The 25,881-nt window shown below is 42.5% G+C and overlaps 1 protein-coding gene across 1 annotated transcript in view; it reads right to left on the bottom strand.

Annotated features, from left to right (window-relative positions):
* The window catches only part of triob (trio Rho guanine nucleotide exchange factor b), a gene marked incomplete at its 5' end in the record, with an annotated part of 157,661 nt that overhangs the window by 43,958 nt on the left and 87,822 nt on the right, over nt 1–25,881 (bottom strand). The window contains 13 exon segments of the mRNA XM_080005935.1: nt 1,046–1,155; nt 2,454–2,520; nt 2,866–2,981; nt 4,397–4,582; nt 5,311–5,433; nt 6,767–6,882; nt 7,281–7,395; nt 7,915–8,064; nt 8,183–8,275; nt 8,404–8,502; nt 10,199–10,318; nt 14,673–14,839; nt 17,117–17,312. Coding sequence (XP_079862061.1) covers nt 1,046–1,155; nt 2,454–2,520; nt 2,866–2,981; nt 4,397–4,582; nt 5,311–5,433; nt 6,767–6,882; nt 7,281–7,395; nt 7,915–8,064; nt 8,183–8,275; nt 8,404–8,502; nt 10,199–10,318; nt 14,673–14,839; nt 17,117–17,312 — 1,658 coding nt within the window.

The following is a 25,881-nucleotide window of genomic DNA, read 5'->3' as shown; positions in this document are numbered from 1 at the left end:
AGCAATGGAAGAACATTGCCTGGTCTGATGAATCTCGTTTTCTTCTACATCATGTGGATGGTTGGGTGGGTGTGCGTCGTTTACCTGGGGAAGAGATGGCACCAGGATGCACTATGGGAAGAAGACAAGCGGGCGGAGGCAGTGTGATGCTCTGGGCAATGTTCTGCTGGGAAACCTTGGGTCCTGGCATCATGTGGATGTTACTTTGACACGTAGCACCTACATAAACATTGTTGCAGACCAAGTACACCCCCCTTCATGGCAACAGTGCACCAGAGGCCTCTCTTAGCAGGATAATGCACCCTGCCACACTGCAAAAATGGTTCAGGAATGGTTTGAGGAACATGACAAAGAGTTCAAGGAGTTGACTTGGCCTCCAAATTCCCCAGATCTCAATCTGATGGAGCATCTATGGGATGTGCAGGAACAACAAGGAGGACTCGTGTTATTCCACAGTAAAAGGGGCGTGGCGATTGCGAACGCTAGTGTAGTGAATAATGACAGACTGCGGGAGCGAAATTGAGACTGAGAACGGTGATGAGATGATGTACGTAAACAGTTTATATAGTGTATATAGTGTATGTAGTATATATAGTATATATAGTATAATGTATATATAGTGTATATGGTGTATATAGTATATAAAGGGTGATGCGTGATGAGATGCTTGACACTGAGATTGTATTGTATCGTATGCAGCGTACAATACAGACTGGTCAGAGAACTGGTCATAAGTCCAAACGGTTGTTAAACAGGTAGGTCCTTAAGTGAGGAGCACCTGTATCTATATAATCCACTAAGCTATTTGTTTTTATACATTTTGTTACTTCTGAAGTTCTACCATTTTAGAAAATATCACAGATCCCTTGAATATTTGCTGCGAAACCCCAGAGGGTCTGCGGACCTCAGGTTGAGAAACGCTGGGGCAAATCTACGGCCAGAAATGTGTGTCACTAGAAACTGAATTCAAATCATTTACATTTGAATTTGAGAGTTCTATAACATTGGAATATAGCACCAGTGAGCGGAGAAGTGAGCCACTGACTTGTGGTGGAACTCGTAGAGGTCCTGCATGTTGCCGAAGATGATGTGCTCCTTGTTGACGATGCCGGGGGGGATCTCCTCCACGCCGCTGGTCATCTCCCACAGGTAGGTCTGGAAAAGTAAAATAAAAACAATACGACTCAAACAGGGTCAAATTATTTGTCCTGTCGGCAGTGGAAAAAAAAGTATACTTTATCTGAAAGTATTATTCATTATTAATGATATTATCTTCATTATTATTATTATTATTATTATTATTATTATTATTATTATTATTATTATTATTATTATTATTATTATTATTATTATTATTATTAACTATATGAATTATTAAGTATTAGGTATTTAAGTATTATGTGTTATCTGAAAGTACTTACTATATAGTAAGTATATACTATAAAGTACTTATTATACTTTTTATATATTCAAAATTAATACTAAAATTGTGTGAGATTGATTTGAAATCCACTTAAGTTGTACTTTGTGTGTTAGAAGTTGTGCTTGAATATATTAGAAATATATTCATATATTCATATCCATGTATTTTTGGTTACTTTTGAAGACCAAAATAACATCATTTTACAAGTACATTATATATTTCTTAAATACCTATATCTTAAATTAGGTTAAGGGCTCAAAATATTTTTCTAAGTGTACTTTCACTACACTTAGAGTATATTAATGACTAGCACACCGAGGCTACACTTCAAATGATTACTGTACATACTACACTTCAAATGAGTACTGTACATACTACACTTCAAATGAGCACTGTACATACTACACTTCAAATGAGCACTGTACATACTACACTTCAAATGAGTACTGTACATACTACACTTCAAATGAGTACTGTACATACTGCACTTCAAATAAGTACTGTACATTCTACACCTCAAATGAGTACTGCACATACTACACTTCAAATGAGTACTGTACGTACTATACTTCAAATGAGTACTGGACATACTACACTTCAAATGAGTACTGGTCATACCACACTTCAAATGAGTACTGTACATAGTATACTTCAATGTAACTCACACAAAAAACATACAAATGGGTAGAAATAAACTTTCAACACACTTAATATACTAAAAATAGACTTCAGACTTCTGGAAAAATATACTTTTGTTCCCCACATGGTTAACTTGGAGTCTACAGCGATGCACAGCGAATGTCTGGTATTGAAATCTCTTGGAGATTGCAGAAACACACAGGACAGAAATGCCAAATGTTTTAAGTACCGCGTTATATTTTATGAATGGATTCAGTCGCAAAATGTCTTTCTAATTGTTCTCTAATGAGGGTGCAAACAAGCAAAGTGCATAATCCACAATCTGTGTGTGTGTGTGTGTGTGTGTGTGTGTGTGTGTGTGTGTGTGTGTGTGTGTGTGCGTGTTGCTCACGTCCGTGCACTCTCGCAGGTCCCTGACGTAGGCCTTCTCCGTCTGAATCAGCTCGGCCATGATGAACCTGCAAAGACACAAGGATCTGCTGAGCTCAGCACTCTACAAGCGCCTCTCGGCTACAGATTGACTGAATTAATCGGTCGAGTTTATCAGAATAATTACAAGAAAAGGTTCATTGTCTATTCTAGGCTCATGGAGACAACAATGCATCCAAATATTTTCCGTTGGATCTGCTAATACCTGAAAATAATTAAGAAATACAGATGTTTCCCACGTTTCACACGTCTTGGGAGAATCTTGAATTTTTCGGTGGCAAAAACGGCTACAGTAGTGACTTATTATTATAGAGCTTTTTTAAATTCTAATTGGACTGGATTGAACTCCAGAAAGTCATGACGTCTACACGCACTCTTTCCTCCTTGCTGACTTCCTCTTCTCCTCGTTGAGCTCGTGGGCGGCGTCCCTCAGTTTGACCTCTGACCCCGGAGCGCTGGCCGGGATGATGTTGAGCTGGAGGTCTTTGCTCTGTGTTGGACACGCGGGGGACAGAGGTGTGCATAAGTTGACATCTGTCGACGGATGTTGTTATCGGATACAGGACTTTTTTTTATTTGTTGTTGTTTTTCTGTTTTCCTGAGGTTATATTGTTGTTTATTATGAGGTTTAGTGTATATTGGCAGATTTGTTTTATTTTATTGTTTCATGTTTCTTATTGGTTTATAATGATTTTGCCTATTGTGGGGATGAATCTACCTATCTACCTACCTATCTACCTACCTATCTACCTACCTATCTACCTACCTATCTACCTACCTATCTTTCCATCTATATAGCTTTCTCTATAAGAAAATCTTCCACCTCATAACTTTCGTTCGAGTCGAGATGCCGTGTTTGTTTACGTTTTAAGTTAAAATTGCATGTTTATTTTCAATTTTGAGGCTTATATTTAACGTTTATCAATAGGTTTATTGTACATGACCAAATATTTGTGGTTTATTCTTTGGTTTATCTTTTGTATTTTTTGTGTTACTTTTCAAGTTATATTTATAGGCTGATTCATTGCTTATCATTAGGTTTATTGTATATTGCCATATTTTTATAGTTTACTGTATATCTTCACATGTTTCCATCCTCTAGATAACTTTGAGCTTTATTGTATATTACCATTTACTTTTTCATATTCATATTCATTCTATTGCTTTATTATTATTATTATTATTATTATTATTATTATTATTATTGCCTATTGTTTCTAGATCTATCTATCTATCTATCTATCTATCTATCTATCTATCTATCTATCTATCTATCTATCTATCTATCTATCTATCTATCTATCTATCTATCTATCTATCTATCTATCTATCTATCTATCTATCTATCTATCTATCATCTATCTATCATCTGTCTGTCTGTCTGTCTGTCTGTCTAGGTAGTGCTGGTGAGAAACACTTTGAATTAATAACGACATCGCCGTTTTCTGTCGGACAAAATAAAAGCCGAGCGATGTGGAATTGGCTGCAGATGACCTTTGAACTGGGGGGAAAAAAACCTCAAAACAAACGATGAACTTGAAAAAGTAGGCGCCTACAAATTCTATAAAATAGAAAAAAATGGCACGAGCCAAGTCACCTCGCCGCCACCGCTTTCGGCATTATTGAAACCAAATTTTTTAGAAATAAATAAATAATGATTCTGTTCTATATGCACACGATAAAAAATGACATCCCAAGGCATTAATACAAGGAGAGAGTAAAAATATAAAATAAATCTAAAGGAAGTGACACTGTCTTTTGTTTAGCTTTTTTTTGGTCAACTTTCCTGTCAATTTTCAGAGTGCCTCAGATGCTGCTGGAGATCTGTTTTTAGACACATTTTTTTTCCCCCCTCTTGATAAAAAAAAAAAAAAAAAAAAAATCAGCTTGACTCACGGCCTTGTTGGAGTCCGAGGAGATGCCCAGCGCCGTCTCCAGCGAGCCGCGGTACTTGTCCATGCGCAGGGAGAAGTCGCGGTAGCGCTTGTCCACCGATGACACCCATTTCTTGATCTCCAGGGCGTGGGCGTGGCCCTTGTCGCAGAAGCCGTCCGCCAGCTGGATCAGCAGCTTCACCCGCTCTTTGGTTTGCTGGAAGAATATAGGTACATGTGGAGGTGGAGAGAGGGGTAGGAACAGAAAGCAGGGTCGATACGTGGGGATGTGAAAGGATAGAGGAGTTAGGGGTTGCTATGTTGGTCCGAGTGGGCAAAAATGGCTTATTCTGCTTTGTGAGGCAGTGATACAGTGAGCGGCGGACGGGACAATACGCTGCCCTGGCTGCTGTGTACGCAACACAATGCAAAACGCAGCGCCACACGACAGAGCCAACAAAGCCTCAGGCACACACGCACGCACACGCACGCACGCGCGCACACTCACACACACACACACACACGCACACACGCACACACGCACGCACGCACGCACGCACGCACGCACGCACGCACGCACGCACGCACGCACGCACACACACACACACACACACACACACACACACACACACACACACACACACACACACACACACACACACACACACTATGCACATATACAGTACACTTACTACACACACACACACACACACACACACACACACACACACTATGCACATATACAGTACACTTACTACACACACACACACACACACACACACACACACACACACACACACACACTATGCACATATACAGTACACTTACTACACACACACACACACACACACACACTATGCACATATACAGTACACTTACTACACACACACGCACACACACACACACTATATACACACACACACACACACACACACACACGCACACCTTGGCTGTGATCTGGAAGTCTTCGTGTTCTTTGAGCAGCTCCTGCGTGTGGTGGATGCTGGAGCCGGTGGAGGTGTGTGTTGACAGGTAGAACTCTCCGGTGTCGTGGATCCACTCCAGAGCCTGGGGGGGTGGGGGAAAGCGTGTGACTGTGTTGATCCAGTTTGTTGAAGCAATTTGTGCATTTCAGACGTTTTCGATGTCTTTGACGAACACTGTCAAAGATGGTTTGGCGGCACCACGAGGGAAAGTTGTGGATCGCCAATGACGTTATTGGATCATTTATCATTGAGCGTCTTTATCTTCTATGTGGGCCACGAGGTGAGTGACCACATCGTCCGGCACTGACATAAAGGGGGCAACGCGAACACAGATGAGAGGACGGTACCAGTGAGAAGTCTGGGCCCTGGGGGTGAAACCTGAATATCCCCAGAATAGCTCTGTCCTAGAAACCGTCACGTTGTTCCTTTGGGTTTGGGGGCGTTTCTCACGTGCAGTAGCGGCAATTGGCCACTAGAGTGAGCAAACTAGTTACTTTCCCATTTCAGAACTGGAATCACAATGTATTCAGGGATTTGTCACCGTGAGGATTGGTGTGTTTCTCTACAGCAATATTTTTTGCATGAAAACAATATACATAAATGTAATTCATTTTAATTTTAAAATGTATACAAAAAGAATTAAAAAAATAGCCCAAAATACATAGCAGAAATTGCAAATATATTAAGATATACAGCGTATACAAAATGCAATTATATTCACAGGAAAAATTATTGGTATAGGTAATATCGGGTATAAACTATAAACCATTAGAATGTATTTACTAAGTTATTGCAGGGTCTAAGGTGATATAACAGTGTTTTCATCTCTTCAACAACTCCTAAGCGACTCCCAAATCAAATTTACAGCAGTAAGACTGCGTTTGAGTTTTGGCCTAATAACACTGTTTCCATTTTCTTCCCTTACAAAAATAAAAATAAAATAAAATAATGTCTGCTCTATGGGTGTTTATGCAGAAATAAAAGAGATATTTATGAAAAATTTGTCAACATGCCAAAACCTGTCTATCTGCCGTGCCGGGGTATTTGTGGGTAATAGTCTGTCTAGTCTGTCTGCCCTTTTACATGAAATTGTTTGCCCCATTTTCTACTTCAGGGCTCTTAAGAGCGTTTTAGATTTATGGGAATCCAAAATCCTCAGACAGTTTTGTTATGTCATTACCGTTGTCTAAGGAAGCAGAAAAAAGGGGGCTTTATCTGAGGCTGAGGCTCATTATCATAGATGTGGCGGACATCCCCACCTCTCATACCGCATCATTACTGACCCATAATGAAAAAAAAGCAGAGACACGAATAAAGAACAGGAGAACAACAGCTTAAAAAAAAAAAAAGGATAAAAATTAATTGTACGCTTTGTGTTTTAGATTTTTTGCTTGGCAATTTCCAGTCCCACACACCTGCTTGGCGCTGCGTTCAAACACCACATACTGCTGACACTGGTCCAGCCGCCTCTTCCTCATGGTCCAGAAGTGGAGCACCCTGTTCTCCCTCTGCAGCAACTCGTTCAAGATGTCTAATAAAAAAAAAAAATAAAAAAATAAAGTATTGTATTGTAAAAATGGTAAACTGACACTGACACTGATACATCAGGAAAAGTTTCTCTGTTGTGATATCATATTAATGCATTTAATAATCTATTTTCAAGCCACAATAAAAGACTGTATGGCTTATTTCTTGTTGCCAGATATGAAATGTAATCAGCATTTTACAATTGGGGTTTTAAACAGTGGAGCGGCTTGGAACAAACCGCTCTGCCGAGCAAAGTCACATTAACCTGAATACCATTTTGAAAAAAGAGAGTTAATCGGGTTAAAAAGACCCACGAAGCACCAAAAGTTAAAACAAATTTGAAAATAAATGCACAAAGAGTGTGCGTGTGTGTGCAGAAGCGGGTGACAAGTCTTGACTTACTCTTGACCTGCGTCTCGGGGGCCTTGACATGGGACAGCATGCCGGGCATGTTGACGCTGTTTCGGTGCAGGTACTTGAGGAAGACGTCGGCATTGCGCCTGGCTAACGTACAGGCCTGCCGGTGAGAGAGAGAATGAGTTGGGGACAGCATTTTCCCGTGGCATCACATTTATTCTACATTTTTAGGATTATCTTTATTGTTTATGTTTGAGACTATAGTACATTGCCATTTCTTGGCATTACGTTTCTTGTTTCTTGTTCATTTTTAAGTTAATTTTTATTGTACTTTTTTATTATTGTATTGCGTTATTAAATATAACGAGAGGCATTATAATTGCCTCTTGTTTTTAATGTGAGCTGCTATAATATGGCAATTTCACTCCGGGGAAGAATTAAGTATCTATCTATCAATTATGGGGACATTTTTTATCGTGATAGTATTGCAGAATTGTAATATATCACAGTATCTTCTTATATATTCAAAATCCCATGTTAAAGAATGTTTTTCAAATATAACTCACTCAAATATTCACTAAATGATAGTAAAAACTTATGTGTCAAAATATGAAGATTGTCTTTAATACTTTTTTTAAGAGTTGAAAGATGATAATATCAATTTATTCCGCTCTTTCACCTTGAGAAAGGCCTCTTTCTGCTCCAGGTGCTTGCTGATCATGGGGGTGACATGGTCCGACTCGCTGTTTGGGCCCAGTTTGTCTGCACCGCCGCACCAGTCCTCCTCCCTCTTGTACTCCTGCTCCAAGCTTTCCAGCACACTGCACACCTGCCGGGGAGCGAGAGAGGGGCAAACTCAATTTCCCATAATGCCACTGCATTTAGTCCATGCTCCAAAAGTCCACAAACACACAATTCCAAGTTTACTTCGCTAATCACAGACGTACCTGTTCCGAGGTCTTGTAGAAGGCCACGGAGGCATTGACCAGCTTCAGTCTGTCCTCCATCTTCAGCATTAGCTGCTGCCAGTGGTCGGCCACCTGTCGATTTAAAACGCAAAAACTGCAGCGGCTCAGCGGTTTCACGAAACGTACCCCGTTTTTTCCGTGTTACACCGAGATTATTATTTCGTCCATCAGCGCGGAGATGCGGCTGGCGAGTATCGTACCTTCTCAGCGCAGTCTCTGATCATATCCATGTCGTAGTGGTTAGCCTGGAGTAAAGCCTCGGCCTTCTGCTGCACCTGCAGAGCACTCTGGTGTGTCTTCTACAGCCAGAGAAGGAGGGGGGGGGGGCGGAAGCGGTCCATGAAAAAAGACATTAAAGCCTTCATGGTCTCTTAGGTCATTGCCAGTTTAGAGAACCGAAGAACTCCGATGCCCCCCGTTGAAGAGTCTTCTTAGCCAGCTTGGAAGAGAAGAAACTAAAAGCTACAGAGGCCAGGGAGGCTAAGTGGAGGTTCTCTACGAAATGCAAGTGTGTCATGCAAGCTTAGAATTTGCGGAGGGATGCACTGATGACAAAAAAAATTCAGAAATGTGCAATTTCCCTTTCCCCGCTTTGTTGCAACAATATCAGATATACAGTAACTGAGTTCTAAAGACAAAACATGAAACCGGAACTCAATTCAAGTAAGTCATGTTAAGTCGGTCTTACATGTGCACAGAACTGGATGGGATACCCCATGGCGGTATCTGTGTGTCCCTAGACTTTTGGTGTGAAATTTCCAAAGCAAAATTAAGGAGAGGCAAAATAATGTTTGCGTCGTTATTTTATATTTGGAGAGAGAAAGTTGCTCGGATCCTCTTTTCCTTCCTATCAACTTCAAGAACTGACTGTTCACTTGCTGACAAATATATCCCACCCCTTGACATTTGCACTTCACCTTTCATTGGTTTTAACATTGGCTATGGCTGATCGGTGTATACGACAATAAAGGGAAGATGTTTCACTCTTTCACCTTGAATTCAACAGAGACTTATGTGCTTCTTTTCTTCTTTGTTTCCTTTGTTGATATGTAGATTGTTAAAATGAATACCCTTTGGGGGATCCCTATGAGCACGTGTATGATGTTATTTGTCTTTTGTGCTTTGTGCGAAAAAATACAATTAAAAAAAAGATAAATATTGTGAATTTGTGCCTCAAACTCTCCAGGAACGAGCTTGTGACCCATTTTGAGTTGCAGACATGAGCTAAAATGCACTTACTAACATTAGAATTCATCAGACAGCGGGCTTCTTAAAATTCAAGCATCACATGCGATACGTGTGGGGAGAAAATAAAGTTACAATCAGAGACCTCTCATTGGTATGTGTGTGTGTGTGTGTGTGTGTGTGTGTGTGTGTGTGTGTGTGTGTGTGTGTGTGTGTGTGTGTGTGTGCGCGCGCGCGCCAAGCGTAGTGAGTCAACTCTATATACGAGCCTCCAAGAAGTAGGTCAGGTACGGGCATGCATTGAAATGAGCCTGGCTCGGGAGAGTTCAAAGGAGAGTTGACGGTGAAGGGGTGAAAGCAACGTTTATAACCGAAGAGCGGCACGAACGAGAAACTGGTAGACAGAGAGCGAGGGAGAGGGAGATGATTATTAATAATACATCTATATGGGACTAGCGATGAGCAGGAACTGGGAGGCGCGCAGACCTTAAGTGGCACCTTGAAAGTCTTCAGCCATGGGAAGTCAAAGGATAAAAGGGTGAAAAGGAGGAGAAGGAGGAAGGGAGGATCGACAGCAATCAAAGGAAGATGAAGCGAGAAATCTTAAAAGGACTGGAGAAGGCGAGCGTTGAAGGAAAGGGCGGATATGGAGAAAGGGTAGGTATTACTTGTAGGGAAGGGATGCTACAGGAAGAAGAAGGACGTGAGAGGCGACGTTTGGCTCCAAGGTGGCCGACTCCCAACGTCCCAACCCATTTCCCCCGCAGGACAGTTCCACATTGGGGAACGAGGAGCCCGGCGTGTCCTTACTTCGATGGCGTGCTGGAACTGCTCGTGTTCCTTCTGCAGCTGTTCGGCTTCCTGCAGAGAGCTGGCCGTGATCAGACCGGCGTTCAGCATGGACTCGCCGTTACGTATCCAGCCCAGCACCTACGGCACACGCACACATACACACACACACACACACACACACACACACACACACACACACACACACACACACACACACACACACACACACACACACACACACACACACACACACACACACACACACACACACACACACACACACACACACACACACACACATTGAAATGATATTAGGAAGACAGTTGAGTTCCTCAAATCAATGTCATTGAAGATGCATGTCAATTCTGCTGCGTGTACTGTAGATAGTAGGGCTGGGGTATCATCTGAAAATACCAGTACAGATACAATACTGACTTGCACACCAAGACCATTCCTTTCAATAAACAATACTTTTTGCTGTGCGCCAATTTGATTATTTAATTTATTTTACTGTATTATCCAAAGTCATATACTGCTCTCTCCCTATCTTTAATGTGTGACGCAATAGAAACAAATAACTTACAGTAGGTATTGGAATTTCGTACCGACTGCGACAAAATGTTTCAATACTCAATGCTACAGGTGCAATTCGGTCAATAGCATGAAATCACTCAAACTTTTGGAAAAAAAACAGATTAAAATAGATTTGCAATTGGTAACACCCCACCACCCCAGGCCTGTTTCCCGAAGGCTATAGATATAAATCATGATATACTGTATAGATATAAGGGAAGATCGACACAATCGTCTTCTCTATCTCCACCTCATTCTACCGTAGCCTTTCCAGAGACACATATTTAGGAAAATCTAGAAACCGGTTGCAATGTCCCACATATCAAAAAATGACTTCATAGAGCAACGTAGACTATCAGCTCTCGATAAAGGAGCTATTATTCACGGACTGTGCCGACGAAGTAGATTCCAGCCCGCTGGCTTGCATTGTTTACAGTCGCACATACATCTTGAGAAGTACTACAATATACTGTACCTACCTTGTTGTCCACACGGTGACCACGGAGGCTAAGAGGTAAAAGTCAGTGGCTTTCATACGGCTTTTTATACTACAAATCCTATTGTTTTTTTTAGGGGGTTATTTAGCTATTTTTTTTATCACCCTCAGTCTTTCCTCTCCCTTCCAGCTTGACTTTCCTTACTCTTCCCTTCTTTCCCCTCAAACCCGATTGCCTCGGACTCCTTTTCCGATCTCCCCCTGCAGATATTCTTCCCCATATTTTCCTCTTGCTCCCCCATGTTTTTCGTTCCTCCTCAGATTTTCTGCTTTTTCTTTTTCGCCGTTACTGACTTGTAACGCATGTGGAAGTAGACACAAAGCATCTTTCCCCTCATGCTTCTCTCCACACCTGGTTCTCGCCCACGGGCCTATTCCTGAGCCCCCATCGGAAAAAAAACCTCTCCCCCGTCTGTCTGTCTGTCTCTCTCTTCTCTTTCCTCACCACTTCTGACTCAGCAAACACACCTGCTGCCGGTGTGTGAAAGTGATGATGCAACACACATCTCACATTCTCCCGTTTCCCGGCTCAACCCGATGGGGACCGATGGTTCCGTTGCACGTGCAGCTTTCTGGGCGTGCAACGACTCTGCACTCGGGAGAATCACCAGCGTTAACAGTTGAGATTTACAGGGTTTGTGAGCTGTTAGCGTGTCTGTGTATGTATGTGTGTGTGTGTGTGTGTTTGTGTGTGTGTGTGTGTGTTTTCCAACAGCAGCTTATGGCAAGACTCCACATAGCACTATTACTTATTCACACAATTCTTGAGTTCGTTCATTTAAAACCATTGAATACCATAGTCGCCTATCCTAGACAAACACACGCACACCCAGAACCACACGCATACGCACACCAACACATGCACACACACACACACACAAACACACACACACACACACACACACACACACACACACACACACACACACACACACACACACACACACACACACACACACACACACACACACACACACACACACACACACACACACACACACACCTCTGCACTAGTAAAACGACAGAAGGACTAGAATACATTTGTAAGGCAGTTTAAATATTATCGACTGTAGTGATTTTTTAATATACAGTAATATACAGTTATAATAAGTAATATAAGTTATAATAATACCTTTTATGGAATCCACAATTTATATACGGCATATATATAAATGTTCATTGATAGGTTGTGTATATGCAGTATATATACCTGGTATATATGTATACACAAGATTGATACATGTTAAATATAAGGTATATAGGTTAACTTAATGCTAATGGTAGGATTAACCCAATTTTTAATGAGGACCAGAAAAGCTTCCCTCACAAGCGCCCACAGTCGAGTTTGTGATATTGGGACACGACAAGATTCCGAAAACGACATCTCACGAAAAAACTGCAGGTGAACTCTGACGCGCAGAAGCGGTTATGGCGCTGAAGTAATCCCTGGCGGCTGCACGGTCAGCAAATTTAATTTGAAAAAAGGGGGCAGGAGATTAGCAGAAGACTGAGATGCCCTACTTTTCCTCCAAATGCATGGCTCTTACTTCATACATGTTTTCTTACAACTAGCTAGGACTGGTACAAGACCGCCACCAATCCCCCTCCTTGGAGAATGATCTTACCAGGTTTTGGTCTTTAAACAACTAATCATCAATACTTCTCTAAGAGGGGGAGAATCACGGGTGAGACAAATAAACGTATAAACAAACAACAACATGTACATGGAAAAACATAAACATAGAAATATCAGATGTATCACCAAAACATAATTAATTAAGTCCGGAAAAATTGGAACAGCAATTGGGCACGTGGCCTCTTCCTGTGATAGCTATGGTAGTAACTGAGGGAGAAAAGGAGAAGGATGTGTGTGTGTGGGTTTGTGTGTTTGTGTGTGTTGGATGTGTCCACAGGAGAGTGCACGGGAATTGTCTGTCACCCACCGCCGGCACCCTGCGCACCCTTCGCAGAGAAGCCACGCAGCAAGAGCAAGGCCGACAGCCGCCTCCCGCAACGCAAGCCACACCGGCGAGCAGCATCATCTCTGATGACAGTGGCTCGCTTCCCCCCCCCCTTGTCGCCGGCATGTGGAAGGTACTGCCTCTCTGCTTTGGAGGCCATCGCTAGATCCATCCTCATGCAGGTTGAAGCACCACAGCCGTATATTCCAACGCCTCAACTGTAATGAAGGCAATTATGCAAATTGTCGCTGTATTTGTTTTTTTTTTTGTCTAATTTGTCTGCGAAATTGCATTGGGCTGAATTGTAATGTCATTGAATGCCACGGAGGCATTAGGCATACAGGCAATTTTCTTGTTGTGGTTGCAACAGTGGGCGAAAATATTGTGTCTCGCATTTTCTCTCCCTCGCTCCCAGTCGTAACAATCATGTGTGCGGGCCATTTCTGTTATCTTTGGCGCAACAACCTTCGCCTTCCCCGACAAATATTTCTCTTGAGTCATAGCTACCTTTCCACCTCTCCCTCTGTCACTGAAACCCAGTTTATTCAGTGCATTATCTTCCTGTCTTACTTTCGCGAGAAGGAAAGACAGATAAACAGGAGCAGAGCAACAAAGAGAAAGAGTGAAAGACAGACAAGCGGGCAGGCAGGTAGACAGACAGAAAGAAACTAATGAAAGAAAGAAAGAAAAAAGAAAGAAGGCCTGTGTGATTGTTGACACAGGCTGAGTCATCCAGCCCTGAATGTATGTCCAGTCACGCCACGCTGCCCCAGTCAGTGTTGGACCTGCACGTATGTGCGTCTTTCTTCATGTGTCTGCACAGACATGTGGCTGGACCTCGGCCTGACACGGCACTGCACAACGCCCAAGGTGTGTCCGTCTGCGGGTTAGTTCTGTCCCCGACACATGCTCCACCCACGTGTGTGCATGTGCGGGCATCGGCCATTCTGCGATGCATCCTATAGGCTACGGCGATCAATACAGCGTCGATTAACTCTGTTCTGTGTAACTCGCTGTGTTCATTTGATGACGAAATACACGTGACGGCACATGCAAGGTTCTGTATACAGGGGCCAAAACAACATTTTAGAAGTGGCTGCCAAACTGGCTCGCTTATGTCAGATTTTGGTTGCCAAGACTGACAATTAAGTGATAATGATCCGATATAATCAGAATCCATATATTAATATTTGGAAAGTGATATCAAGAAAGAAGAAACAAGGTCAATGCCGCACAATGGCCCAAATCTGGTTGCCCGGGGCAACTAGGCAACCAGGAAGGTTATTGTCTTGTTATTATTTTTAATGTGAGCGCTCGATCGGTTGATCTGGCATTGATCTTTTAAATATGAACGTCTTATGCGACACTTGGAACAATTTGTGTGACAGTTTTCAACGACAGGCAATATTTATAGGAATCACGTCATGAAAATCCTGCAGAGTCCGTGCTACAGGATGCATACCTGTTTGACCTCAGCCTGCAGGTGTCTCAGCTGGACGCACTGCTCCAGGTGTCTGCGGTGCTGCTCGGCCGCCAGGTCCAGCTCCTGCTGCTTCTCGTGCAGGAACTCCAGCAGGTCCTGGACCCGCGTGGCCATGTCCACATCCCTGTCGCACAGCAGCTCCACGCCTGCACAGGCAGATAAAATAAGGGGAAGAATTTTTTGTTTCACAACGTTATGCAATGACTGAGTTTTAATGACCAAGGTACAATTTTTCAGCATCTGAACAACCATTTGTATTGCGTGCATTGATTTGCACTTAAAGTGCGAATCCATATGATTGTCAGTGTTGGGCGGATTACGCTGCAATCCCAGAATTCCATTAAAAACCGCAATTTGTTTTCCAACATTCAGGTTTACCCTCGTCTTCTCTTCTAAAACCATCACTTTCCTTTTTTTGCTAAGTATCCCTTCGACTGATGGATTGTTTTGTTTTTTCTTTGTCACTTGAGATGTTTTTTTTAATCCGAAGTTTACTGACCACACCTAGCTAAGCTGGTTAATCAAATGCTTCTCATTTCTTGCGCGTGCTCAATCTATTTGTTATCCTCTATCCTGGGAAAGGCGGACCCCTGCCACCAACAAAGGAAACAGCATGTAGAGGAGCACATACATCATCCAAATACACCGAATGGCCGTTTCTTAGAAAGTATAAAATATTGAATATTGAACAAAATAATGTAACTGATAACCACTTTACAAGGAACATTGCAGAATTGCGTAGCGTGTACTTACATTTGAATCCCACATTACAGAGCGGCATTTTGTAGTCATCACACTGGATATAAAACTGGCCTTGCTAGATACCAAAGCTTTAACCCGGTAGGTATTAAGCCTCTAATGTTTAGACTGGAGCTCCTGGAAAGGTTGACTATAGATCAAACATTGCACCAGTGGAGTTTGAAGCATCCCTCTCTGTATGCCTGAGCTATGTAAAACAAAACAGGCATCATAGTAATCTAGAAAAATGCTATTGGGTGTGTGTGTGTGTCTGTGTGTGTGTGTGTGTGTGTGTGTGTGTGTGTGTGTGTGTGTGTGTGTGTGTTGTGTGGCCCGGGTGGATTTAACTGTCCACTCCTCGAGTCTCTGGGGTTCTGCTGTTGTTCACAGGGCTTCTCTCTCTCTCTCTCTCTCTCTCTCTCTCTCTCTCTCTCTCTCTCTCTCTCTCTCTCTCTCTCTCTAAATATTTATTATTCATATTTGTCAATACATATTTTTCTCTTATGTCTGGAAAAGTTAAAAGAACAGTGTTTAAATGGCCCAAATGTATCGACCCAGTGTCACGCATCTCATGCTCATAGTCACGAAAGTTAATCTATTGACTTTTGTCCCAGAGCACGAATGTCCGACTTATTTCGTGTCACACGGAACAAAATTTACACCAATGCATTTTGCACTTCTAATAGTTATTTATATGTCAAGACAACAAATGCAACAAAAGGTAAATGCAGAGTATTATGGACCTGCTCAAAACTAAAACTACTGTAACTACTTCCCTTATGACTAAAGCATAAACATACTGTAATTATGATACAGTATATCATAAATAAACATTGACATTTATATACAGTTAAACTATCTATGAATGAAATTCATATATATTTTTCATTTTTAAACAGGTTTGGGGCAAAAAGCTGAGAAATCGCAGTATCCATAATATACTGCATTTGTTGTTTTGACAAATAAATAACTACTAGAGGTTCAAAATGCATTGGTTTAAATTTCATTCTGTGTAACATAAAAAAAAGTCGGACGATCGTCTCTCCCTCTCTCTCTCTCTCTCTCTCTCTCTCTCCCTTCTCTCTCTCTCTCTCTTTCTCTCTCTCTCTCCTTTCTCTCTCCTTTCTCTCACCATCCTTTCCCTGTCCTGGTTGTTGACCCGGCTTAAAGTTTGATCTCCCTGATCCTCTGACCAAGACTGTCTAGGTCACAAACCCTGTAGACTCCACTAAGCTTCATAAGGACACGCTTTTACACTAATATCTTGTCTTGTTTCAGTGTGTGTGTGTGTGTGTGTGTGTGTGTGTGTGTGTGCCCTAACCCCCCCCAACCCCCCGCCGCCCAGATCTGTGTTCTTTCTTGATTTATAACATACTAGTATTTAAATGATATTCCTTTGAGCTCCCAGACTTAATCAGATGGGGGGTTTTTTATCACTTTAAATTTCAAATTCTCTAAAACTTTTTTTTAAAGGTTTTTGTGAGGCGTTATTTATTATTATTAGGTCAATTCTCAAATTTCTCCTCCCGTTTTAATCTCCCCCCTTTTTTAAATGTTTTCTCTGCATAACCTCTCCCTTAACCTCACTCAAATAATGATTACCATATGGACATTAAATCATGATGTTTGCTGTCTTGATCAACTTATCAGAAATACAAGTCGGCGAGCCTACGGCTCCCACTCACCGGAGGCCTGCACCTCGGTGACGTACTGCAGCAGCTCCTGACCCTGGTGGATGACGTCGAAGGTGAGGTTGTTCATGGTGAGGGCCTTGTCGGCGTGGTGCTGCAGCTGCTGCTCGGCCAGCGTCAGGTCCTCCGTGTCAAACTCGCTCATCTGCTGGGACAGCGTCTCGTTCCATGACTCCAGGTCCGAGATGATCTGTGTGTGCGGGGGGGGAGGGCGGGGATTGTTTGATCATTCAAAAAAAAAAACAAAGTCAGGAAATCAGTGTGAAGCCGAAGGCCATATGATGGACTTTGCAGATCTGTTTTAAGGTGTTAGTGGATGACCACACGTCCAAATTGGTCCAGGAAGTGCAAAAAAAATCCTGGAAAGAAAAGCATATTTTCACATTTTCATTTTTCAGGCGTGCAGTCAGACTCTGCTTGCCTAGACTTCAATCAATCATTGCTTCTCGCTGACACTTCTCACCCACGAATTTCAGACGGAATTTCACTTTTAGTCCAACCAAATTTTCATTTGATAATCTAGGTAGGTAGGTAAATGTTAGGAAAGTGTTAGACCTGCTTATATTATGTGAAAATGGGTTTAAAAGGTAGTCAGTATTGTCGATTCACCTAGAGCAGGCATGCCCAAAGTCCGGCCCCCGGGCCAAATCCGAAGCGTCTGTCTTAAAATCAATATGTGGCCCGCCAGCGTGTACAAAAAAAAGCAGTTTTATACTTCACCAGAGGATGGCAGTAGACTTGTGGCCGCACTCTCGCCACCTGACCCCTGTGTGAACTTTTACCACTGTGGTATATTTTTTAAGCCCATTTCTAAAATGGCAACTGGAACTAAAAAAAAAGGAAAGTTGACAACGAGGGCCGCCGTTTCCGGGACAAGTGGAAATCCGAGTATTTTTTCACTGACGTGCGAAACAACTGCGTGTGCTTAATTTGTCAAGAGACTGTGGCTGTTTTCAAGGAATTCAATATTAAGCGGCGCTATCAGACGAAACATGCTAACTACGATAAGCTAACGGCAAACGAACGCACCGAAAAACTGAAGCAACTTGAAGCTGTTTTAAAGGCACAGCAGCGCTTTTTCGAAAGAGCCCCTGACTCAAATGAAAATTCTACAAAGGCGAGCAACGAGGTGGCGATGCTTATTGCCAAGCACTGCAAACCTTTTACTGAGGGTGAGTTTATTAAAGACTGCGTGATGAAAATGGTGGAGAAAATTTGTCCTGAACAAAAGCAAGCGTTTGCCAATGTTTGCCTGGCTGGTAGCACTGTTGCACGGAGGATTGAAGAAATTTCTTCTGATATCAAGAGACAGTTAGAGGCAAAAGGAGTGGAGTTTGACTTATTTTCGTCAGCCTGCGACGAAAGCACGGATGCATCTGACACCGCTCAGTTTCTGATTTTTTTGAGAGGAGTGGACAACGGAAGGAACGTGAGTGAAGAGCTACTTGAGCTCCAGAGCCTTAAGGACCAAACGACAGGAATACATTTGTTTGCTTCTGTTTGTTCCGCCGTAGATGACATGAAACTACAGTGGAATAGAATCACTGGGATTATTACGGACGGCGCACCTGCCATGGTTGGTGAGCAAAGTAGGCTATCGACCCTAGTCAGCGAAGAAGGAGGCAAAGCTATAAAACTCCATTGTATTATTCACCAACAAGTTCTATGTGCCAAACATCTGAAATATGATCACGTTATGAAACCGGTGATAAAGGCCATTAATTATATTGGCTCCAGAGCCCCGTGTCACCGCCAGTTTCAACAGTTTCTGATCGACATCCACGCTGAATTTGAGGATGTTGTGTATCATAATGACATAAGATGGCTCAGTCGGGGGTCTGCACTGCAGCGATTCTACTCTCTCAGAAAGGAAATCGGACAATTCTTGGCACAAAAAAGACAACCGATCCCAGATCTCTCCGATCCTGTTTGGCTGGCTGATTTTTGGATTTCTAGTTGACATAACACGACATCTGAACGCGCTGAACACGAGTCTTCAGGGGGAAAATGCAGTGGTAAGCCAGTTGTATTCACACATCAAAGCTTTTGGGACAAAGCTGCTACTTTTCCAAAGGCACCTGTCACAAACGCAGCCCAATACCACACATTTCCCATCGCTGCAGGAAATGATGACCAGTTTTCCAGCAAACAATACCACTGCGCAAATGAGGAGGTATGCAGCAAACATCTCATCTCTGGCTGGGGAGTTTCAACAGCGTTTCAGGGATTTTGCAGCTATTGAAAAGGAGATCACATTTTTTTCCTCTCCTTTTTCCGTGGATCCTCATGAGGCTCCAGCCCACCTGCAGCTGGAGCTCATTGAGCTGCAGTGTGACGCAGAGTGTCACAGTCAGCACCAGCAACTCCCTCTACTTGTGCGAGAAGACGTTCTCGGTTATGAACATTAACAAGAACCGCTTGAGGACAAGACTAAGTGACTCTCACCTGCGTGACATCTTGCGCATCAAAACCACTGTTTTTGAGCCAGACCTGCCCTGTTTACTGCAGTCAAGATCTCAGTATCACCCTCCACATTCATGTAGGTCAATTATTTCTTTTATTCTTCTGAGGAGAATAAATACTAAAGTCTCAGTGAATTAATTTTTTGTAATGATCAAAACCACAGTTTTGTCAAATTTCAGTCATTTAATTTGACTATACTATCCTTTGTCAAAATGCACTTTGATGTGATTTGTTAAAACAAAATCAATAAATACATGTTTCAAAAAAGTTTCGGAGTCAGATTTCATAAGATAGTCCATTTGCATTTAATTTATTATTATTTTAACCTTTATGTATCCTGATAAGGCAATTGACAACAGATTCTCATTTGCAATGCCAACCTAGCTACACACAGCAGAGTAGAACAAAGCAAAATAAAAGCAAAAACAAATAAACACATATACAACAAACTGTACAAAGTGATATAGTTACATATTTACATGTTAATTTACAATGGTAATGGTTCAAAGAATGTCAGGCTGAATGGTCGGCCCCCATACATTTTCACCTCACCAAATCTGGCCCTCTTTGCAAAAAGTTTGGACACCCCTGACCTAGAGGTATTCGAGTAAATAATCATTAAAAAGATAACATAAAAAACCTTCTCTATCTCACAGGGGGATGCATCACCATGCTGCTCCCTTAATGTGACTGAGATCCAAACGCTGAAGAAATTCAGCTGCTCGATCCGTTGTATAATAATTGTAACCTTAAGCCCTTTCAAGCTGACTAAGGCGTGGATGACTAACCAGGAGGACTGAAGGAGGAGGAACATTTTACAGCGTTGACTGAGCAACTGTTAAAGCAGAAGGACCGAGCGACAGGTCTGTGCTCGTCCTGGAGTGCCCACACAGGCTGACCGACCCGGCAGCCTGGAAGCTCCCTTCTCTCTCTACTCTTTTCGGGAGGTCTTATGCACTCTTTGTCGCTCCCCGCCGATGCCTCCCCGCCAGAGAAGTGAAAAAACGCAAATGCTGTGCCACGACAAAATGCAACTAGCGTCACCCTGCGTCACATTTTATCGCAACAGACATTGCTTCTTGACTTAAAAGCAGTTTCCGTTTTACACCAGACATAATACCCCTTCAGTATCGCGTCTGCCCAATATCAAATGCTAGTTCATGCCACCAAGAATGACCATTAAAGTACCTTTAAAGAACCTTTTGTATTGAAAGACCAAACATATAGGATAGCGGAAGTCCCGCTTTCAGCACTACGCGGCCATGGTCAATAGATTAACCTGAACACTGGAAACCAGAACCCAGAAACCAGCGTCGCATTCACATTTGAGCTGTTGCAGGACTGAATACCATCCGCCAATGTAGAGAACGCCTCGGATGAAAATGCACAGAGCCCGGTCACGTCCTGACACCAGGACCCAATCACAGGACGATATTTGAATGCCGAGGAGACGTTTTACGAGCAGCGTGGTGGATCGTGCAGGGAACCGAGAACACTCACAGATCCCCCATCCATCTGGCTGGAAACGACATGTAAAAGTGATATTCCAGTTTCCAGGGGGTCTTTTTCCCCCAGATACGGACCAGAATGCTAATACTAATACATAGTACATAACACACCTCCCACCATCTCAAAGCCCGGTAATTTTAGTGATACATCTTTCGTCATTATGCCAAATAATAATAAGAACCTAAAAGCAAGATCTTTTTATTTTTTTTGAATGCAGCTTCATTCATAAATATTTATGACACATTATCCATTTGGGATGTAGGGTTGCCAGTTCAGTCAGCGTAGTTTTGTTGACGGTAATGTTCTGACACGAGACTTTACCGTTCCGACTTGGTAATACCCCAACTCAAAAGTGGGCATTCACAGCCACAGCCGGAGTGATGTGGGAGACCGAGACAAACCTGCGACAAGGGCCTCGATTACACTTGACGCTTCAATAATGGAACACAGACCCGGCGTCCAGACTTGACGCTTCCGAAATCCGATCCCAAAGCCTGATCCACCTCAGGATGTGGTCTAGCTCATCGGAGCACGCCGGGAGCAAAAATGTGACTTGGAACTGTCCGGACCCGACATTTAAGGCTTCCTGGGAGACTTTTTTATTCAGGTTTGTGAAAACAGAGAAGCAGGGAGAAAGTGTCGTGTACCGTACATGTTTGGTAAATTACTGATAGAACTTTGGTTGGTAATATTGAAGATGATCACCTCATTCACCTCTACGAAACAGTAACAATGGACCAAAGTAAATAATTCGATTTTCCTGCTTTCTCCATAATTCCTTCTCTCTCGCGGCGTTGAAAATCATTACCCAAATTACACCGCGACCAAATCCCAGCGAATCCGAGCACACGGGATCATCCGCCGAATGAGAGAAAGCGGAAAAAGCGCTTTCTCTCCACCCCCCCCCCTTCAGTAATCTGAGGACGCAAATGGCATGTAGACCCTCCTTTACAAGCGTAGATATCAAAAGCTTCATTCTCAGCCGAGAGAGCTGGAAAAGTGACAGGACAAGACCTGCTTAGCTCGCTCAGCGCTAAACCTCCTATTTAAAGGCAGATGATAAACGCAAAGCAGAAATGTACTTATTTCGGGGCTTTCACGAGAGGTTTACATGTGTGTCCAGAAGCTTATTTTACCGTACGTCGTCGGACCTTTTGGTTCTGAGACGGCTTTGCCGCAAGTTATAGGTGTAGACAGACAGGAAGATCAGACAACATTAACGATAATCTCAAATTTCCCGGCGTAATGATTTGGTATAATACTTGGCCATTGAAAAAGAAGCTATAAATTCGATTGAAATCCCCCACAAAAACAGTTAGTATTATTATTGGTCATAACTTACCAATCCTCCTTCTGCCCTGTGTTTTCCTCTCTGTTTGCAGTTCAGCAAAATGCCCTCTCGGTACAGATAGACCATCTCCCTCACCCGACCGGCACTATGATAAAATAGCTCAGGGGGCAGATATCTTCTCTTTGACCATATCTTTGTTAGTGTGCGCAGAGGAACAAGGCTTCTCCTTGGAGTAGAGCCCTGGAAGCCAGCGCACGTCTCACACAAACCCCTGGCCACAACCTCAAACACACACCTCCCCGTTCGGTGTCCTAGGGCGTGTATAGGTTCTTCTGTGTGTGTGTGTGTGTGTGTGTGTGTGTGTGTGTGTGTGTGTGTGTGTGTGTATCTGCAAGAATTGAAGGGGAACTAAGCCTCCCATCACCTCGGCTCATACCCTAGCACTGTGTCATGGTGTGTATATATGTGTGTGTGTCTATGCGTGTTGTTCTTGGTTTGAAACTGATCAGCAGTGATTAGTCCAGTCACCACTTGTACCCGGAGCTGACATGCAGAGCTAATGTGAAGACTTAACTCGCCCTCTGGGCTTGGTAAAAACAGACACAACAACGTGGTTGTCAACCACACAGGCTGTTATTGCCACATCTCTGCATGGCTACATTTATGCACGGATGAACTAGTCCAGACCATGAGTCTAACGATGCACAATTGATTTTTTAAGATTAGAGGGGGATTGATATGGATGTTGGTTGGTCCTTCGGTTAGAAAACTGGTGCGATGCCACATTACACTTCGTACAATCACACGTAGTCAATATGTTAAAGGATAGGTCACATCACTTTTCAACCCAGACCTTTTTAAAATGTTTCTTCCAATCATTCATAGCTGTTCATTTCCTCGCTGAATGCTCTGCACTATTGAGAAAGTTACCACTCTGCTAGAGGTTCTCACTGTGTGAACATGCAGTCCAATCGTACGTTTAAGTTTAAAAAAAAAATGCTCTAAATATTGACAGTCAATATGTTATACTTAAAAAAATGGTCAGAAACTATGAACAGGAGGTTGTGAAGCTTCCTACAGGCAACCTGCTCTGGCACCAGATTTAGCTTGAGATGTGTTGAGGCTATTACAACAAGCTGTTTTAAACAAAATGTGATATTATGGTTATTCAAAAAAATAGCTACTAGGTGTGACAATAATTTGAGTTTCCATTTTCAAAAAGGAGACTTTACATGTTTGTTCTAAGTCTTAAACATTTGCCCCATTGGACTGCATTTAGGTACGGTGAGAAGCTGTAGCAGAGCAGTAAGTTTCTCAAAAGAAAAAAGCGTTCAAGATTAAAGGATGAAAACCAATCAACATTTTTACAAGGCCTGGGTTGAAAAAAAGCACAGCCATCCTTCAACAGGAAGAGCTTGTGACAAGCAGATTGCAAGTCTCACACGAGGAAGGAAGCAGAGCAAATGGAAAGAGCAGGGCAGTGAAAAGCTAAGAAGGAAAAGGCAATGTTTTCAATTCAATGTGGAAAATTGGAATAAAGGTGAAAAATTGTGTTTCTCCAAAACTTTGATGTCTCAGGGATAACAGGAAATTCAATATTCAAATTTCAAGAGGTTATTTGTCACATACATATACATATGGTCATATGCAGTGAAATGCAAATTCAGACAATGATTAAAAATATAACATTATAATATTTACGAATTAATGACCAGGATCATCATTTCAAACGATTGACAAATCAGAAATTACACGTTTTTTTGAGAGCACTGGTTGCGCAGTCCCTGCTTGTTCTGTGGTCTCTGACTGTGACCGTTGGGTGCAATTACACCGTAATTCCACCCTGACGTCTTTCTCCCTCGGGCGATAGATTCCATTCCACTGTCGCAGCTACGGCTCTTCGAGATACATACGTATGGCTCGAGCCTCACCTGCCTAGTCCGACTCGCAGACGGATGAGCTTGTGCACACACACATGCGCACACACACACACGCACACACACACACACACACACACACACACACACCACAACGCGCTCCCTAAATACCACTCCCTTGCGTCTCTCCATGACTCACCCGCACTCGATAGATGATGACGATAACTTCCCAGAAGTCGTCTCTTTTAACTACCTGCCCCTCTGCTATGGATTTCAATTTATAAAAGAAAAAAAGAAGATCCGTGTCCAATTCCTGGGTTGTGTATTAACACCACTGAGCAAATATGACGGTAAAGAAGAATCAGAAACAAACATTAAATGAGGAGCATTCATAACGCAGCCCCAGCTGAGAGGAAGCATTTGCCTTCACAGTGGGCTCAAATTGGTCCGTGAATAAGGGAGGGGGGTGTCTCCCAGTTACACACGGAGAAAAATAAATACATTAAATACATCTACAATAAAAGAGTATTAGGCTCACGCAAAAAAAAAAGTACCCCTGTGTTTCAAGAATAAACTCCCCCAACTTCTGGAGCAGCGAGCAGAGCGAAGCGCAGCGCTGCACCTCCACCGTGGCCGCCCGCCACCATTAAGCAGCGTATACATCACTGGGAGGGAAAATAAATAATGTGTGTAAAAAAAAAGTGTGTGTGTTCAAAGTTCAAGAGATTATTTGTCACATACATATACATACAGTCATACATATATGCAGTGAAATGTCATGACACCTGGTGATTACGCACAATAAGCTCTAAAAATACTAAAAAATACCAAAATGTGCGTAATTGACACAAGAGTGTGTGTGTGTGTGTGTGTGTGTGTGTGTGTGTGTGTGTATGTGTGTCCTCTGAGGGAGCGATCTGGACGCAATTTGAGCATATTGTGTTTTTTATTTTAGATGTATTTGATTTGACTAAATTTCCTTATTGAACGAAACAAAAAAGCACCCTGCCCCTGTCAGGATGTAACGGTTTCATCCGAATCAGAATCAGAATCGTCTTTATGGTCTAGTAAGTTTAGACGTACAAGGAATTTGTCTTGGTGTGCGGTGCATATATGAAACATAAATAAAATATACAAGAATATTTAAAAAGAGGCTGTTTTTTAATAAAAAAAATTATTAACTATTTATTTGTTTGTTTGTTTGTTTGTCTATCTATCTATCTATCTATCTATCTATCTATTTATTTTTTAATAAAGCTGTACAGTTTGTGCAGGAATGTGCAAATGTTTCGTCTAAAGTGTAACAGTATGTGCAATGTTCACAGATAAGAGTCCAGAAGAATGAGGAATGTGCGTTAATGTAACGCAGTGACATACCCATTCAATTTAAGGCGTACAGGACCGTGTAGTGTCTATGGGGGGTGAGGGTCTGTTTTAGTGGGGGGTCCCGAGCCTTGTTGATGAGGCCAGTTGCAGACGGGAAGAAACTGTTCTTGTGGCCAGAGGTTTTGGCCTTGCTGGACCGCAGCCTCCTGCCAGAGGGTTAGGGTTTTAAACAGTGTGTGTCCGGGGTGGGAGGGGTCAGCCACGATCTTACATGCACGCCTCAGGGTCCTGGA

The sequence above is a fragment of the Zeus faber genome, assembly GCF_960531495.2.
Source record: "Zeus faber genome assembly, chromosome: 8".
In the NCBI taxonomy this organism is placed as follows: Eukaryota; Metazoa; Chordata; class Actinopteri; order Zeiformes; family Zeidae; genus Zeus; species Zeus faber.
The sequence above is the reverse complement of the archived record's forward strand: the minus strand, read 5'-3'. Positions and strand labels throughout refer to the sequence as shown.